The 17934-nt window shown below is 36.9% G+C and overlaps 1 protein-coding gene across 3 annotated transcripts in view; it reads left to right on the top strand.

The window, feature by feature from the left end:
• The window catches only part of DCBLD1 (discoidin, CUB and LCCL domain containing 1), a 114847-nt gene that overhangs the window by 71812 nt on the left and 25101 nt on the right, over positions 1 to 17934 (top strand). For all 3 annotated transcript variants that reach the window (XM_069076979.1, XM_069076978.1, XM_069076980.1), the window contains exon 6: positions 1040 to 1173. In XM_069076979.1, the coding sequence (XP_068933080.1) occupies positions 1040 to 1173 (134 nt within the window). The remainder of the gene's footprint in view (positions 1 to 1039; positions 1174 to 17934) is intronic.

Genomic DNA, 17934 nt, shown 5'->3' with positions numbered 1-17934 from the left:
GACCATGTGCACTGGCAGAGTTCAACATGTTCCATACCAGGTGCTAACTGTTAATATCCAGCACCTGCTGAGATCAATGATGTTCTCAGCTAGAACTCCTGGAGCCAGGAATGCTTCCAGGTCTATGAAAGAAAGTCTCTCTTCAGGACTGAATCCGGTAGAGTGTTCAGAATAGGTCAGTCCCATAACTGAGGCTCTGGGAAGTCAGGCTGGTTTCAAGGGAGAGCCTGATAAGCTAGGCTTTGGGCTGTAGGATGCTATGCTTTCATTCTTTCCTATTGTTATTGTTGCTACATTTAATTTTTTTTAATTAAAAAAAAATTTACTTTCCCACCCATCTCTGCATGTTGGAAAAAAGCAAAGAAAAATACAATCCTTGTAACAAATATGCATAGTCAAACAAAATCAAATTTTCACATTGGGTGTGTTGAAAAAATACATATCCCATTCTGTAACCCAGGGGCCATCAGCTCTCTGTCTGGAGGTATAAATTGCATGCTTCACCAGCAGTTCACTGAAATCATGGTTAGACATTGTGTTAAATTGATACATCACCTTTAACATTATAGAATGTCAGTGGGACTTCAGTGGTAGCCTAATTCAACCTCTTCCATTTATAGGTAAGTAAACTAGGGCCCAGAGAGGTTAAGAGACCCTGTATATTATGTTAGTGGCAAATCCAGGTTTCATGCACCTGCAAGTTACTTGTTCTTTCTATTATACTACAGGGATTTGGGGGGTTTCTGGGTGTCTGTGAACTTCACCTGGTTCTCTATTTTTTTTTTTGGCTAGCTACATGGTTTCTGTCTGATGGATTGTTAAAAGCTTCTATTTGTGGAAAAAGTAAAACTAGCTGGTGAGGACCAGTAAACTTTGAAATGATTCCAGCCACTTACTACTAATAGACCTATAGTAAGAATCCAAATGTAAGATAAACAAAAAAAAAATAGAAATCCTACTTGTGAGCAGGTTGGTATTTTATTTTTAATCTACTGAATGGTTTGCTATGAATCATAGTACTATTTCTTCTGTATTTTAGACCTCCTTATTATGCAAAGCAGCAGTGCACGCAGGAGTGATTGCAGATGAACTGGGGGGCCAGGTCACTGTGCTTCAGTCAGAAGGAATCAGTCGATATAAAGGAATCCTGGCCAATGGCATCTTCTCCAAGGAGTAAGTGTTACCGCTCTCCCTCCCCCTCCCCAAGAGGAGTTAACCCTAAAGGCATAATTAGCCAGCTCCTATCAGAGAGAGAAGAGAAAATATGATGCTTACTGTTTATCATTTGAAGGGAAATATGTATGTGCTGGTAATGAGTTCGGATGATTTCCCTGTGGAAGATAAATGTAGCTTATAAAAGGGCTCATTGGCAGTGCTGACATTTAAATTAAGGTGGTACAGGTAATACCTCTCCCATCCCCCAGGGCACAAGGAGTTTTCCTAATGGCTGGTACTTCAATGAGAGAGAATGAAGCCGCCTCCTATTTCTGGTTTTACATATTCGGCATATTACTAGTTATCCCAGAATGTGCAGAAGGTGTTAAAGCATGAAGTCTGTCAAAATACACTTTTTAATTCTTTTTTTTAATTAAATTAAATTTTTGTATTACATTATAAGTTCTGTCACCCTTCCTCCCTCCCTACCCTGCACTAGAGAAAGCCACCATTTGACACAGATATATAAATATATATATAAAACCATACTATGCATACTTCTGCTTATCAGTTCCTTCTCTGGAGGTGGATAACAGATTGCTTTATAGGTCTTTTGTAGTTGACTTGAATATTTATAATACTCAGAATAACTCTGGCGGCTAGGTGGCACAGTGAATAGAGCACTGGCCCTGGAGTCAGGAAGACTTGAGATCAAATCCGGCCTCGGACACTTAACACAAAAACTAGCCGTGTGACCTTGGGCAAGTTACTTAACCCCAATTGCCCCTCCAAAAAAAAAAGCAGAATAACTTAGTCATTCACATTTGTTCTTTGAACAATATTGCCATTACTGTATACATACTTTTTACTTCTAATTTCTCCTGAAGATGATTGAATATATATGTATGTATGTATACATATTTTTATGTGTATATATATATATGCATGTGTGTGTATATATTTTATATAATGTCTAATATGTGTGTGGGAGGGTGGGTGTATGTGTGGTGAAGAACATATAGTCCCAGTAAACATTTCAAGGGGCTTTTTTCGTCTTTGTATCTCATTACCTAACCCAGTGCCTATCATGTAATAGTCACTCAATAAATGATTACTGAATTGAGTTGACAGTGGTAGATAATCTGAAGAAGACTTTTCTGGAAATGAGGAGAGTTAGCTCCTAGAGGCAATTGGTAAATAGCCTTTTAGTCTAGTTCTTCACAAATGAGTATAAATAATTTCATATAGAATTGTCTGTCATTGATTGGCATTTCAAGATTTACCGAATATATGATGTGCAGAAAGATCATAAGGTCACAGATTTAGAGCTATAGGTGGCTCAGTGGATAGAGCACCCGGTCTGGAGTCAGGAAGACTCATTTTTCTGAGTTCAAATTTGACCTCAGATACTTACTAGCAGTGTGACCCTGGGCAAGTCATTTGATCCTGTTTGCTTCAATCTATGTCTTTATCTGTAAAATGAGCTGGTGAAGGAAATGGCAAACCACTCCAGTATCTTTGCCAAGAAAACCCCAAATGGGATCACGAAGAGTCAGACATAACTGAAATGACAACAACAATAGGGACATTAAATCTCACTCCGTCACTTTTTATTTTATTTTATTTTGCTTTTTGGAGGAGAAGAGGTAGGGCAATTGGGGTTAAGTGATTTGCCCAAGGTCACAAAGTTTGTAAATGTTAAGTGTCTGAGGCCGTATTTGAACTCAGGTCCTCCTGACTCCAGGGCCGATGCTCTATTCACTGTGCCACCTAGCCGCCCCACTTCCTCACTTTTTAAATGAAGAAACTGAAACCCAAAGAGGTTGGATGATTTGTCCAAGGTCATGTTGGTAATAAGTGACAATTTGAACTGACTGTCTCCTGTGCCTGGAGTTCTCTCCTTATCTTTGTCTCCTGGTTTTCCTGACTTCCTTTAGGTCCCAGCTGAAATCTCACCTTCTGCAAGAAGCTTTTCAGAATCCCCATTAATGTTAGTGAATTCCCTCTTAAGATTATCCTCATTTTATCCCATCGATTTTCTTGTTTGAACTTAAGTTTGAAACAGAGGCTATCACTGTCTATCTATTCCCATCCTTTATGATCTTAACATCCTTTTCACTTGGCATTTAGGATTCTCTTTAACCCCAAAGGCTCGAAAAGATTATGGACTTTTCACATTAACTCTATTGGAGGCACATTAACCTAACATCCTCCCATTTCTTCAGATATTAAGCTGTGTGCTTTAAAGCCTAAAATCTTTCCTGAAATGAAACATTTCATAGATAGATATGTAGATGTGGTCATGAGCCAGTTTATGGTGATTTGGTACATTAAGGCTTCATGTCATTTTATGATTTGTAGTAAAATTATCCTCATCAAATGCTGTTGCTTGTGTGCAGTGAGCCTTTAAATGTCAGGTGTGACCTTGACCTTCCTGGGTCTATTTAGTTTTATATGGTCCCTTAGTATCAGACTGCAGTTGTCATGATCTATATACAGACTTGTGTACATTAATATAGTATTCCGGTAAATTAGAGTGAATTATGGCATAAATTTGTTAGATACTGCTAATATCAATCTGAACAAAAGAACATTGCTTTAAAAAAAAAAACTAAATCTAGTTAACTAGAGAGCTACCTTTTTTATTCATATGTTCATGAATGTTCTCCCTGTATAAAGACTTTGCCTTCTTAGAAACTGTTTTCTTTTTTATTATTTTGAACCTGATAAACATGAAAATTTTCTTATGTCATATAAAGAACAGAAAAAGAGAATGCCACCATGAATTTCTATTACATACCATTTGATTTTTTTTAAAAATAGATATTAGACTTAACTCAGTAATTCTAACAATGTCCTACTTGTCTCTGTCCCCTTCTGAATTTCCTTCTCCTCTCTTCTGTGTATTCTTTTTTTTTCTTTTTGGAGGGCAATTGGGGTTAAGTGACTTGCCCAAGGTCATACGGCTAGTAAGTGTTAAGTTTCTGAGGCAGGATTTGAACTCAGGTCCTCCTGACTCCAGAGTCGGTGCTCTATTCACTGCACCACCTAGCTGTCCCTGTATATTCTTTTTAATGTTTCATTGATACTCTTAGTTTCAGAGGATAAAGCCCTAGGCTTGGAATCAGAAAGACTCATTTTCATGAGTTCAAACCGAGCCTCACACTCTTACTAGCTGTGTGGCCCTGGAAAAGTCACTTAACTCTGTTTGCCTTGGTTTCTTCATCTATAAAATTAGCTGGAGAAGGAAATGGCAAACCATTCCAGTATCTCTGCAAAGAAAACCTCAACAGGGGTCACAAAGAATGCAGCACAACTGAACAATTCTCTTTTTTTATTATTACTATCATCCCTCCTACTATTCCCCTCTCTCAAACCCTTCGTCCCCCTGACAAAAGCCTTCTCTTGTAACAAATAAATATAGTCGAGCAAAACAAATCTATTCCTTTGTTGAGTCTGGGGAAAGACAATGCAAACATAAAACTGGTGTATTTTAGTCCCTAAAGTAAAGACCCTTCATTCAGCTGAAAGCAAGTTCATCTTCGGTCAATTCACTTCCTTGATTTAAGGAGACAAGAATAGACTCAGGAAAGGGGAATACATCCTGGAGATGCTGAATCAGCCCAGTAGAGAGGAAAATAGAAAGGAAAACCTTGTTTTTTATATTAGGCTCTTTGTGTTATTCCTGGAGGCTTCTCAGGCTAGCCACTCTTTTTAAATTGATTGAACCGATGCATACTTGTGAACAACAATCCTATAACTTTTCCAAAAGTATTTGCACTTTGAAAAGAGTTTTTGTCGTTGTTCAGTCATGTCTGACTCTTCATGACCCCTTTTTGGGTTTTCTTGGCAAAGATCTTGGAGTGGTTTGCCATTTCCTTCACCAGCTCATTTTACATTCATAAGGAAACTGAGGCAGACAGGGTTAACTAAGTGACTTGCCCAGGGTCACACACCTAGTAAGTGTCTGAGATCAGATTTGAATTCAGGAAGATGAGACTCCAGGCCCATGCTCCATCTACTACCTAGCTTCCCCCTTTAAAAAGAGTAGGTAGTCATCCTCATTAACTCAAATTGGCAGAATTTCAGGCATCATGATAAAGAGAAGTGGGGGGAAAATGCAGGCAATATGGGAGAAGATAGTAGGGGGCCCTGGCTAGGGGGTGGGGGAAGGTGTCATAGAACAGGTAAGCCATGCGTGCTGGTAAGTGCGCTTCCTAGGCTCAGCTCCTCTAAGCCATTCCTATTTTTCACAGATTCTTCCCTTTTCTTTTTTTGCAATGTAGTATAATGAAAAAAGGGTTGGACTTGGCCTCAGGAGTGAAATTGTTTTCTGACCTTTCTGTTTACTAACTCGGTGACACTGGGCAACTTTATGAGCTTCTTTGAAGCCAGCATTTCCTCTTCCCATCTTCATTATCTGCTTCATGGGGCTATCTTGAGAATCAGAGTCAATAATGCACATAAAACATTTTACAACCATAATGTGGCAAACAAATACAAGCTATTATTTGTTAATGTTATTATTTAGTGGCTAAGTGGTGTGATACTGGAATTTGAGCCTAGATCTTCTTTCTCTAATTCTAAAAATGGGGGGGAGGTTTCTGTGTGTGTGTGTGTGTGTTTTGCTTTTTAAAAATATACTACCAGCACAATATATTAGACTACAGTGTAAGTTTCCTACTTTACATTTATTTAGGTTTTAAAAAGGTTTATAGATATATTAAGCAAATGTAATCTTCCAGAATTTTTCATTAGCCATTAGGCATAAATCATCACTTTTAATAAATTCCCCAGCCTTTTTTTTCTACCATTTCAGAAAGAAGCAATGGGTGATACTTCCCCAACTCCCACTATTCCCAGTAGAATTGTGAGCACCCAGTCCTCCTTAAACCAAAAAACCAGAGGACAAGATTACACAATTAATCTTGGCTCTGGCCTTTGTTTAACTTTCTGATTTCTTTTTACAATGAAATCTCTTGCCCTAGACATTGCTGATTAATAAAAGTTTGAGATGGGCTGAGGACCTCTTGGCCCAATTTTACAGAGAGAGAACATTTCCACTGAAGAATACTTAAAATCTTAAATACTTTTGAAGAACACTTTGTTGCAATCTATTCCCCTGGAGTAGGAGGAAGAGAGAAGAGTACAGTCCAGGACAGAAGTTAAGGAGAAGGGATAGGGATTCATTATTTGTGGGAACTGTCAGAGAAAACAGAAAAGAACAGGTATCTGAGGACATTGCAAGGGCAAAGAAATACTGGATTCAGGAAGAAAGGAAATATAAGAACAACCCCAAATGTTTCCCCCCAGAAATTTACTTAGATAATTAAAATCTTGGATTTTTTTTTTTGCATTTTTTTCACATTTCAATTTGTTTCAGTTTTCAACATTTACTTCCACAAGATTCTGAGTTCCAAATTTTCTCCCCATCTCTCCCCTCCCCCCATGACAGTGTGCATTCCTATTATTCCTTCCCCCAATCTTCCCTCCCTTCTATCACCACCCCTTCTCTTTTCCCCTCCCCTTGTATTTTCCTGTAGGGTAAGCTAGATTTCTATACTTCATTGACTGTGTATCTTACTTCCCTGTTACATGTAAAAACAATTTTTAACATTCTTTTTTTAAAACTTTGAGTTCCAAATTCTCTCCCTTCCTCCCTCCCCACCCACCTTCATTGAGAGGATAAACAATTCAATATAGGTTATATGTATGTAGTCGTGCAAAACACTTCCATAATACTCATGTTGTGAAAGAATAACTGTATTTCCCTCCATCCTGTCCTGTTCTCCGTTTATTCTGTTCTCTCCTTTGATCCTGTCCCTTCTCAAAAGTGTTTGCTTCTGATTACCCCCTCCCCAGTCTGCCCTTCCTCTTTTTACCCCCCCATTCCATTCCCACCTACTTTTTTCTAGAGTATGATAGATTTCCATACCCAATTGAGTGTATATGTATTCCCTCCTTAAGCCAAATCTGATGAGAGTAAGTTTCACTCATTCCCTCTCACTTTCTCCCCCTTCCCCTCCACTGTAAAAACTTTTTCCTGCCTCTTTTATGTGAGATAATTTATCCCATTCTACTTCTCCCTTTCTCCTTCTCCCAGTACAGTCCTCTTACCCCTTAATTTTGTTTTTTAGATGTCATCTCTTTATATTCAACTCACCTTGTGTCCTTTGTCTATATATATATTCCCTCCAACTACCCTAATAATGAAAAAGATCTCATGAGTTACAATTATCATCTTTCCATGTAGGAATGTAAACAGTTTAACTTTAATAAGTGCCTTATGATTTCTCTTTCCTCTTTACCTTTACATGCTTCTCTTGAGTCTTGTATTTGAAAGTCAATTTTTCTATTTAGCTCTGTCTTCTCAAGAATGCATTAAATTCCTCCACATCATTGAATGCCAATTTTCCCCCTCATTGATTATACTCAGTTTTGCTGGGTAGGTGATTCTTGGTTTTAATCTTAGCTCCTTTGACCTCCAGAATATCATATTCCAAGCCCTCTAATCTCTTAATGTAGAAGCTGCTAGATCTTGTGTTATCCTGATTGTTTGCATAATACTTGAATTGTTTCTTTCTGGTTGCTTGCAATATTTTCTCCTTGACTTGGGCATTCTGGAATTTGGCTATAATATTCCCGAGAATTTTCATTTTGGGATCTCTTTCAGGAAATGATCAGTGGATTCTTTCAATTTCTATTTTACCCTCTGGTTCTAGAATATCAGGACAGTTTTCCTTGATAATATCTTGAAAGATGATATCTAGGCTCTTTTTTTGATCATAGCTTTCAAGTAGTCCAATAATTTTTAAATTATCTCTCCTAGATCTATTTTCTGGGTCAGATATTTTTCCAATGAGATATTTCACACTTTCTTATAATTTTTTTTCATTCTTTTGTTTTACAATTTCTTGATTTCTTATAGAGCCATTAGCTTCAGTTTGCTCCATTCTAGTTTTTAAGGGATTATTTTCTTCAGCAAATTTTTGAACCTCCTTTTCCATTTGACCTATTCTACTTTTTAAGGCATTCTTCTCCTCATGGGCTTTTTGGATTTACTTTGCCATTTGGTCTAATCTATTTTTAAGGTGTTATTTTCTTCAGTATTTTTTGGAGTCTCCTTTAGTAAGCTGTTGACTCATTTTTCATTACTTTCTTGCATTACTCTCATTTCTCTTTGCAATTTTCCCTCTACTTCAATTACTTGATTTTCAAAATCCTTTTTGAGCTCTTCCATGACTTGAGACCAATTCATATTTTTCTTGGAGGCTTTGGATGTAGGAGCTTTTGACTTTGTTGTTTTCTTCTGAGTGTATGTTTTGATCCTCCTTCTCACCAAAGTAAGATTCTATAGTCTGAGGTTTTTTCTGCTGTTTCTCATTTTCCCAAGCAATTACTTAGCTTTTTAACTGTTTGTTAAGGTAGGGTTCTGCTTCCAGTGTGGAGGGTATACTGTCCTAAACTTTAGGGGTTTTGTGCAGCTGTTTCCAGAGATACTTCTAGGGATTTGTAAGTTTTCAGTTCTTCCAACGTGGTATGACTTAAGGAGAGGTATTTACTCCTCTCCTTGCCTGTGCTCTGGTCAGTGAGTGACCACAAGCACTTTTGTGTCCTGGAACTCTGAGGAGGGTTCCCTCTCCACTGCTGCCACAAGCTCTGCTATGCCAGCGTTCTTCCTTGCCCCAGGACCACCATTTAGCCTATGACCCATATACAAGTGTGGACAAAGCAACAGTATCCTGCCTCAGGGCCAGCAAAGAGATCCCTGTCATCTCCTTTTGATTAGTTCTCCAATCCCTTTACCTTCTGTGGGCTGAGTGTTCTGAAAGCAGTCACCACCACTGCCCCAGGGCTGCACTGGGACCTGGGACTCGTCTGAGCTCCTCTCTCGCCCAGGTCTTATACCTTTCCCATTGACCTTCTAAGTTGTCTTTGGCATCTGTGGGTTGAGAAGTCTTAAAACCACCTCAGCTGCCAGTCACTGAGTTCTCTGAAGACTGTTCGGGGTTTGCTAGGGTCTGGTCTATCCTGGCATGGCCATGCTGGACTGTGTTCTTCTCCCAGCCTAGTGCAACAGACCTTTCTTGTCGACCATCCAAGATGTCTCACGCTGGAAATTTGTTTCACTCTGTCATTCTGTGGATTCTGCTGCTCTATAATTTGTTTAGAGTCATTTTTACACATATTTGGAGGGTTTTGGGGGAGAGCTCAAGTGAATCCCTGCTTTTACTCTGCCATCTTGGCTCCACCACCACCACTCCCCTTGAATGTTTTAAAAAAGAAAACCAAACATGTTGTCTAACCAAAGCCAGAAAGGGATTAACTGTATCCAAATTGTTCTTTTTTGAATATGCTATCACTTCTAGAAGGCCAGCCGTGTGACAGAAGAAAATACATACCAATAGACTTTCACACCATTGGGTCATTCTTGGAATACAATTTATTTGGACATATCTGAATAATTATACTCAGCCTATGGTATGACTCATATAAATATAACTAGCTTGATAAACCTTAAAAACAGATACAGGTTGGTGGCACAGGGCATAGGGCCCAGGACTTGGCATCAAGAAAATCTAAATTCTAATTCTACTTTAGATACTTACTAATTTCATGATCTTGGGTAACTCACTTAACCTTCATCATCCTGAGTGTCCTCTCTGTAAAATGGAGATAATAATAGTATTTAAATACCAGGGTAGTCATGAGGATCATATGAAATAATATAATTTATATTAGTACTTTATAAACCTTATAGCACTATGTAAATGCTAGTTATTATTATTAATAGATGATCTGCACCAATTGATAAAACTCAAGAAGCTTCTCTTCAAGAAATCTCATGTATTTTCTTCAGTTAACAGATCTGTGAGTTTTAGCGAATCCTAATATCTTTCTAAAAACTGCAATCATTGTCTTACGTATGGTTTCCTTCAGTGATCACAGTCCATATAAAATATGGAAATATAACTACTCACAAATGCATGTCTCTGTCAGCCTTTTGCAGAAACATTCTCCTATTTTATTTATATATGTTTATATTAAATATTTATATATTTATTAATATTCTTTTTCTTATTATTTTATTTATTTATATTCTTTTCTAAAGAAGTGACCTTTGCCATTTGGATTTTTGGGTAGTAATAATAATAGATTATGTTTGCCTTGGGTTTTTCTTTTTGGAGGGGTGGCATGTGGGAGGTGGTGATTGGTGGAAGAGATCAGTGTAGGAGCTCCCCATGCCTGCCACAGATCAATAACCCTTATGTAATTTAAGGCCTTAGAGATATGAGGGTGGGGTGAGTAGATGAAGGGTTAATTAATATCCTGCTGGTATGTGAGAGGCATCATAGTACAGTGGAAAGAATCTTGAATATGGAATAACAAGACGGTTTTGAATTCTGCTTTTGCCACATACCCATATGTGTGACCTTAGGTAAGATACTTAACTGCTCTTGTCCTCAGTTTCCTCATCTGCAAAATGAGGGGATCGGGCTTGATGATCTCTAAGGTGCTTTCCAGCTCTAGATCTATCTTTCTAATACCAAGGCTGGTCCTCTCTCCACTGTGCCACAATGCTTCTCCCATATAGTGTTGAATAGTTTATAAAAGTTTCCATAGGCTATTTCATTTGCTCTTTATAGTCACCCTCTAAGGGGTGGATAATACCTTCATTATTATTATTTATTAGATTTATTAGAATTATTATCTCCATTTTCCAAATAGAGATGCAGAGACCCATAAAGGGAATGAGACTGACCTAAGGTCAAATAGCCGATCATGTAGCAGAACTGTAGCTAGTGGCTGGGTCTGAGGCTTTTTGGCTTTTTTTGTTTTTGTTTTTTCTACTCCAACTTAATGCCTCTCACCCCAAATGCCAGAAATGTTCCATGTATTAATACTCTTAGTCATTGTTTCCTGAAACTTCCAGAATATGTCTATAATGAGTGTAGAGTGAAGGGCTTTCTCAATTCTAGGGTGGGGAAACAAATAACAGACAGATTTAGGCTACTTACTCAAGATTATAGTTGGTGACAGAGTTGGAAGGAGAATCCAGCTGGTTTGATGCCAAGTCCCGTACCCTTTATTGTAACCTATACCACAGCTAGGCAGAAGAAAGCTGCCAGCATCAGCAAATGGAATGCAAACCTAAGTGTGCTTAAAACTGTACTCATTCTATTTCCCCCTAAACCCTCCCTTTTCCTAAACTTCCTTGTTTCTTTTTTTTTTTTTAAGCAATCGGGGTTAAGTAACTTGCTTGTAACTTGCTTAACGTTACACGGCCAGTTATTTATGGGTGTGGTGCTGAGTATCTGAGCCCGGATTTGATCCCCAGGTCATCCTGACACTGGAGCCGGTGCTCTTACTCGCTGAGCCACCTGGCCGCCCCTAAGCAATTGGGGTTAAGTAACTTGCTCAAGGTGACACGGCCAGGTGTTTCTGGGTGGGTGCTAAGTGTCTGAGCCCGGATTCGATCCCCAGGTCATCCTGACACTGGAGCCGGTGCTCTTACTCGCTGTACTACCTGGCCACCCCTCTCTTGTTTCTTTTGAAGGAACCACCATCCCTCTAATGTTTCTGGTTTGTAATCTTGGCATTATCATCAACTCTTTACTCTTCCTCTGCCTGCATATCCAATCAATTGTCCAATCTTTCTGTTTCTACCTTCATAACCTCCTTCATATTTGACCCCTTCTTTCCACTCACACAACTTCCACTGTAGCGCAGGCCCCCATCACCTCTCACCTAAATTATTGCGATACTCTCCTAGTTGGTCTTCCTGCCTCAAGTCTCACTACTCCAGTCCATTATACACACTTCTGCCAAAGTAATTTTCCTCAAGAGTGCATCTGATCATGTGATATCTACTCAACCAACTCTAATGACTTTCTGTTGCTACTCGAATAAAATACAAACACCTTTGTTTATATTTTAAAAAGTGTTACACAACCTGGCTTCAACTTACCTTTCCATTATTCTTCTTAGACTTTGCAATCCAGCCAAACTGGACTTTTCTCTATTCTTCACTCCTGACACTCCACACCCAGTGTTTGTTCCTTTGCAATGGCTGGAATGCACTCCTACTTCACCTCTGCCTCCCAGAGTCTATCACTTCCTTTAAGATGCAGACAACATTTTCTACATGATGCTTTTCCTGATTCCCTGCCAATTTCTAGTGCTCTCCCTCCCATAGTAATTTTTGTTTTACTACTTTGTGTGTGTACATATATATGTATATATACACATATATGCTTATAGATAGATGTACCTAAGTATTTATTAACTTTGTATTTATATTCTATGTATTTTTATATGTGCTTGTTTTCTCTGAACGCAATTGAAATGTAAGCTCATTGAGAGAGATTACTTCATTTTTGTATTTGTATCCCTAATGTCACCACAGTGCCCAGCACATAGAAGATGCTTAATAAATACTTATTATTTGATTAATTGATTCTGGGATTGCAGATTTGGGTTTGGGGGTGGTTGAGCTAGTATTGACAGTTTGTTTTGGTTATAATTGGTTAATAAAATCAATCTTTCAAGTGCAGACAGAGGTTCACTAAAGAAAGTGCCATGATATAAAGACAAAAGTGAAAAAGTCTCTGCTCTTTATGGGCTTACATTCTTTTTTTAAATTTGTATTTATTTATTTTTAGTTTTCAACATTCATTTCTATAAGTTTTAAATTTTTCCCCCTCAATCCCCAAGACAGTGTGCAGTCTGATATAGGCTCTACATATACATTCCTATTAAACATATTATCACATTGGTCATGTATAGAAGAATTATAATGAGTGGGAGAAACCATGAGAAAGAAAAAACAAAACAAAAAAGAAAATAGTCTGCTTCAGGCTACATTCGGACTCCATAGTTCTTTCTCTGCACATGGATGGCATTTACCATCATGAATCCTTTGGAATTGTTTTAGGTCCTTGGATTGCTGAGAAGGACTAAATCTCTCAAAATCAGTGTTCGAAGACTGTGGCTGTTACTGTGTACAATGTTCTCCTGGTTCTGCTCACTTCACTCAGCATCAGTTCATATAAATCTTTCTAGGTTTTTCTGAAGTCCATCTGTTCATCATTTCTTTTTTTGTTGTTCATCATTTCTTATAGCACAATAGTATTCCATTATATTCACATGCCACAACTTGTTCAGCCATTCCCCATTGATAGGCATCCCCTCAATTTGCAGTTCTTGGCCACCACAAAGAGAGCTGCTATAAATATTTTTGTACATGTTGGATCCTTTTCCCATTTTTATGATCTCTTTGGGATACAGCCCTAGCAGTGGTATTGCTGGGACAAACGGTATGCACAGTTTTGTAGCGCTTTGGACATAGTTCCAAATTGCTTTTTGGAATGGTTGGCTCAGCTCATAGCTCTACCAACAATGAATTAGTGTTCCAACTTTCCCACATCTCCAACATTTGTCATTTTCCTGTTTTATCATGTTAGCCAATCTGACAGGTGAGATGTGGTACCTCAGAGTTGTTTTGATTAGCATCTCTCTAATCAATAGTGATTTAGAGCATTTTTCTAAATTTTTCTAAATCTATTTTCATATGATTATACAAAGCTCTAATTTCTTCCTCTAAAAACTGCCTATTCATATCCTTTAACCATTTATTAATTTGGGAGTGACTTGTATTCTGCTAAATTTGACTCATTTCTCTATATATTTTAGAAATGAGGCCTTTATCAGAAACACTTGTAAAAATTCTCAGTTTTCTGCTTCCCTCCTAATCTTGGTTGCATTGGCTTAGTTTGTACAAAAGCTTTTCAATTTAATGTAATCAAAATTATCCATTTTACATTTCATAATGTTCTCTATCTCTTGTTTGGTCATAAATCTCTTCGTCCTCCATTAACCTAACAGATAAACTATTTGTTGCTCCTCTGATTTGTTTATAGTATCAGCCTTTATATCTAAATCATGTACCCATTTGGACTTTATTTTGGTATATGATATTGGATGTTGGTCTGTGCCAGCTTCTTCCATACTATTTTCCAGTTTTCCCAGCAATTTTTCTCAAATTGTGAGTTCTTATCCCAGAAGCTGGAATCTTTGGGTTTATCAAACAGTAGATTGCTATAATCATTGACTACTGTGTTTTATGTGCCTAACCTATTGCACTGATCTTGCCCCTCTATTTCTTGGGCAGTACCAAGTGGTTTTGATGATTTCTGCTTTATAGTACAACTTAAGATCTGGTATGGTTAGGCTACCTTCCCTAGCATTTCTTTTCATTAATTCCCTTGATATTCTGGACCTTTTGTTCTTCCAGATGAATTTTGATATTATTTTTTCTAGCTCTATAAAATAATTGTTGGTAGTGGGATTGGTATGACACTGAATAAGTTAATTAACAGGTAGAATTGTAATTTTTATTATATTAGCTCAGCCTACCCATGAGCAACTGATGTTTTCCAGTTACTTAGATCTGACTTTATTTGTGTGAAAAGGGTTTTGTAATTATGTTCATATAGTCCCTGGGTTTGTTTTGGCAGGTAGACTCTCAAATATTTTATAATGTCTAAGTAACTTTAAATGGAATTTCTCCTTCTATCTCCTGCTGTTGGGTTTTGTTAGTAATATATAGAAATGCTGAAGATTTATGTGAATTTATTTTATATCCTGAAATTTTGCTAAAGTTGTTTATTATTTCAAGTAGTTTTTCACTTGATTCTCTAGGATTCTCTAAGTATATCATAATATCACCTGCAAAGAGTGATAGTTTCTTTTTTGCCTATTCTAATTCCTTTAATTCCTTTTTCTTCTCTTATTGCTAAAGCTAACATTTCTAATACCATATTGAATAACAGTGGTGATAATGGACATCCTTGTTTCAGCCCTGATCTTATTGAAAATGCATTTAGCTTATCCCCATTACATATAATGCTTGCTGATGGTTTTAGGTAGATGCTACCTACATATTATTTTGAGGAAGGTTCCATTTATTCCTAAGCTTTCTAGTGTTTTTAATAGGAAGGGGTGTTATATTTTGGCAAAAGCTTTTTCTGCATCTGTTGAGATAATCATATGGTTTCTTTTAGGTTTGTTGTTGATATTATCAATTATGCTGATAGTTTTCCTAATATTGAACCAGTTCTGCATTCCTGGCATAAATCCCATCTGATCAAAGTATATTATTCTTGGGATAAATTCCTGTAATCTTTTTGCAAATATTTTATTTAATATTTTTGCATCTATATTAATTAAGGAAATTGGTTTACACTTTTCTTTCTCTGTTTTGGCTTTTCCTGATTTAGATATCAGTACTATATTTGCATCATAAAAAGAATTTGGTAGGACTAACCAATTTTCCCAAATAGTCTATATAGTATTAGAATTAATTGTTCTTTAAATGTTTGATAGAATTCACTTGTAAATCCATCTGGCCCTGGAGATTATTTTCTAGGAGTTCATTGATGGCTTGTTCAATTTCTTTTTCTGAGATAGGGCTATTTAAGTATTTTACTTCCTCTTCTGTTAATCTAAACAAGTTATATTTTTGTAAATATGCATCCATTTTACTAAGATTGTCAAATTTATGGGCATAGAATTGGGCAAAAAAAATTCTTAATTATTTTAATTTTCTCTTCATTGGTGGTAAATTCACCTTTTTCATTTCTGATACTGGTAATTTGGTTTTCTTCTTTCTTTTAATCAAATTAACCAAAGGTTTATCAATTTTTTTTTGTTTTTTCATGAAACCAGCTCTTAGTTTTATTTATTAGTTCAATAATTTTCTTAATTTCAATTTTATTAATCTCTCCTTTAGTTTTCAGCATTTCTAATTTGATATTTAATTGGGGATTTTAAATTTGTTCTTTTTCTAGATTTTTCATTTGCTTACACAATTCATTTTTCAAATGCATACCCATTTCCTCTTTCTCTATTTTATTCATGTAAGCATTCAGATATATAATATTTCCCCTAAGAACTGCTTTCGCTGCTTCCCATAAGTTTTGGTATGTTGTCTCATTATTGTCGTTCTCTTGAATGAAGTTCTTGATTGTTTCTATGATTTGTTGTTTTGTTTGACCCACTCATTCTTTAGGATTAGATTATTTAGTTTCCAATTTTATTTCTATCTTTTCATGACCCTTTATTATATATAATACTTATTGCATCATGAATCTGAAAAGGATGCATTTAACATTTCTGCCTTTCTGCACTGGATTGTGAGATTTTATGCCTTAGTACATGGTCAGTTTTTGTCTATGTGCCATGTACTTCTGAGAAAAAGGTATATTCCTTTCTATCCCCATTCAGTTTTCTCCAGAGGTCTATCATTATCTACTTTTTCTAAAATTCTATTCACCTCCCTGACTTCTCTCTTGTTTATTTTGAGGTTAGATTTTTTTAAGTTCAGAGAGGGGGAAGTTGAGGACCCCCACTAGTATAATTTTGCCATATATTTCTTCCTGTAACTCCCTTAATTTCTCCTCTAAGAATTTGGATGCTATACCGCTTGGTGCAAATTTGTTTAGTAATGATATTACTTCATTGTCTATGGTGCTTTCTAGCAGGATATAGTTTCCTTCCTTATCTCTTTTGATTAGGTCTATTTTTGCTTTTGCTTTATCTGAGATTAGGATTGCTACCTCTGCTTTTTTTACTTCAGCTGAAGCATACTATATTCTACTCCAGTTTTTTACCTTTATCCTGTGTGTACCCCACCGTTTCAAATGTGTTTCCTGTAAACAACATATTGTAGGATTATGGTTTTTAATCCATTCTGCTATCTACTTCTGTTTTATGGGAGAGTTCATCCCATTCACATTCACAGTTATGATTACTATCTGTGTCTTTTCATCCTATTTCCTTGTCTGTTTATGCTTTTATTTCTCCCTTCCTCTCCTCAAAAGAGTTTTGCTTTTCACCACTACCTCACTCCATCTTCCTTCCCTTCTGTCAGCCCCTCTCCCATTTCTTTCCCTTTTCCCTTACTACTTCTTCCCTCTAAACACTTCTAAACACCCCCCCCCCCCCCCCACTTTTCTTTCCCCTTTCTCCTCCTACTGCCGGTAGGACAAGTTAAATTTCTATACTTAACTGAGTATGTTATTCCTTCCTTGAACCAAACCCAATGAGAGTAAAGTTCAAACAATGCTCATGTCCCTCCATTCTTTCCCTCTACTATAATATGTTTTTGTGCCTCTTCATGTGATCTAATTTACTCTTTCCTGCCTCCTCCTTTCCTCTTCTCCCATTACAATCCCTTTGCACCCCTTAATTCAGTTTTTTATTATATCAGTTAATTTATACCCACATCCTCTATGTATATTCCTTTTAAATGACATAATACATATGCAATTCTCAACATTTACAAGTATCATCCTCCCATATAGGGATATAAACAACTTGCCCTTATTGAATAACATGTTTCTTTTTCTTTTTTTTTTCCTATTTACCTTTTTATGCCTTTCTTGAGTCTTGTATTTGAAGATTAGATTTTCCATTGAACCTTTTTATCAGTAAAGTCTGGAAGTTCCTTATTTCATTGAATGTCCATCTCTGAAAGACCATGCTCAGTTTCACTAGGTAGTTGATCTGTAATTGTAATCCAAACTCCTTTGCCTTGTGAAATATCATATTCCAAGATCTACAGCCTTTTAATGTAGAAGCTGCTGAATCCTGTGTAATCCTGACTGTGACTCCACAATATTTGAATTTTTTCTTTCTGGTTGCTTGCAGTATTTTCTCCTTAATCTGACAGTTCTGGAATTTGGCTATTTTCCTTGGCATTTTCAATTTGGGATCTCT

The sequence above is a fragment of the Petaurus breviceps genome, unplaced genomic scaffold (assembly GCF_028583685.1).
Source record: "Petaurus breviceps papuanus isolate PSGF00001 unplaced genomic scaffold, PetGlider_PUasm1.0 90977, whole genome shotgun sequence".
NCBI classification, from domain to species: Eukaryota; Metazoa; Chordata; class Mammalia; order Diprotodontia; family Petauridae; genus Petaurus; species Petaurus breviceps.
The sequence above is the reverse complement of the archived record's forward strand: the minus strand, read 5'-3'. Positions and strand labels throughout refer to the sequence as shown.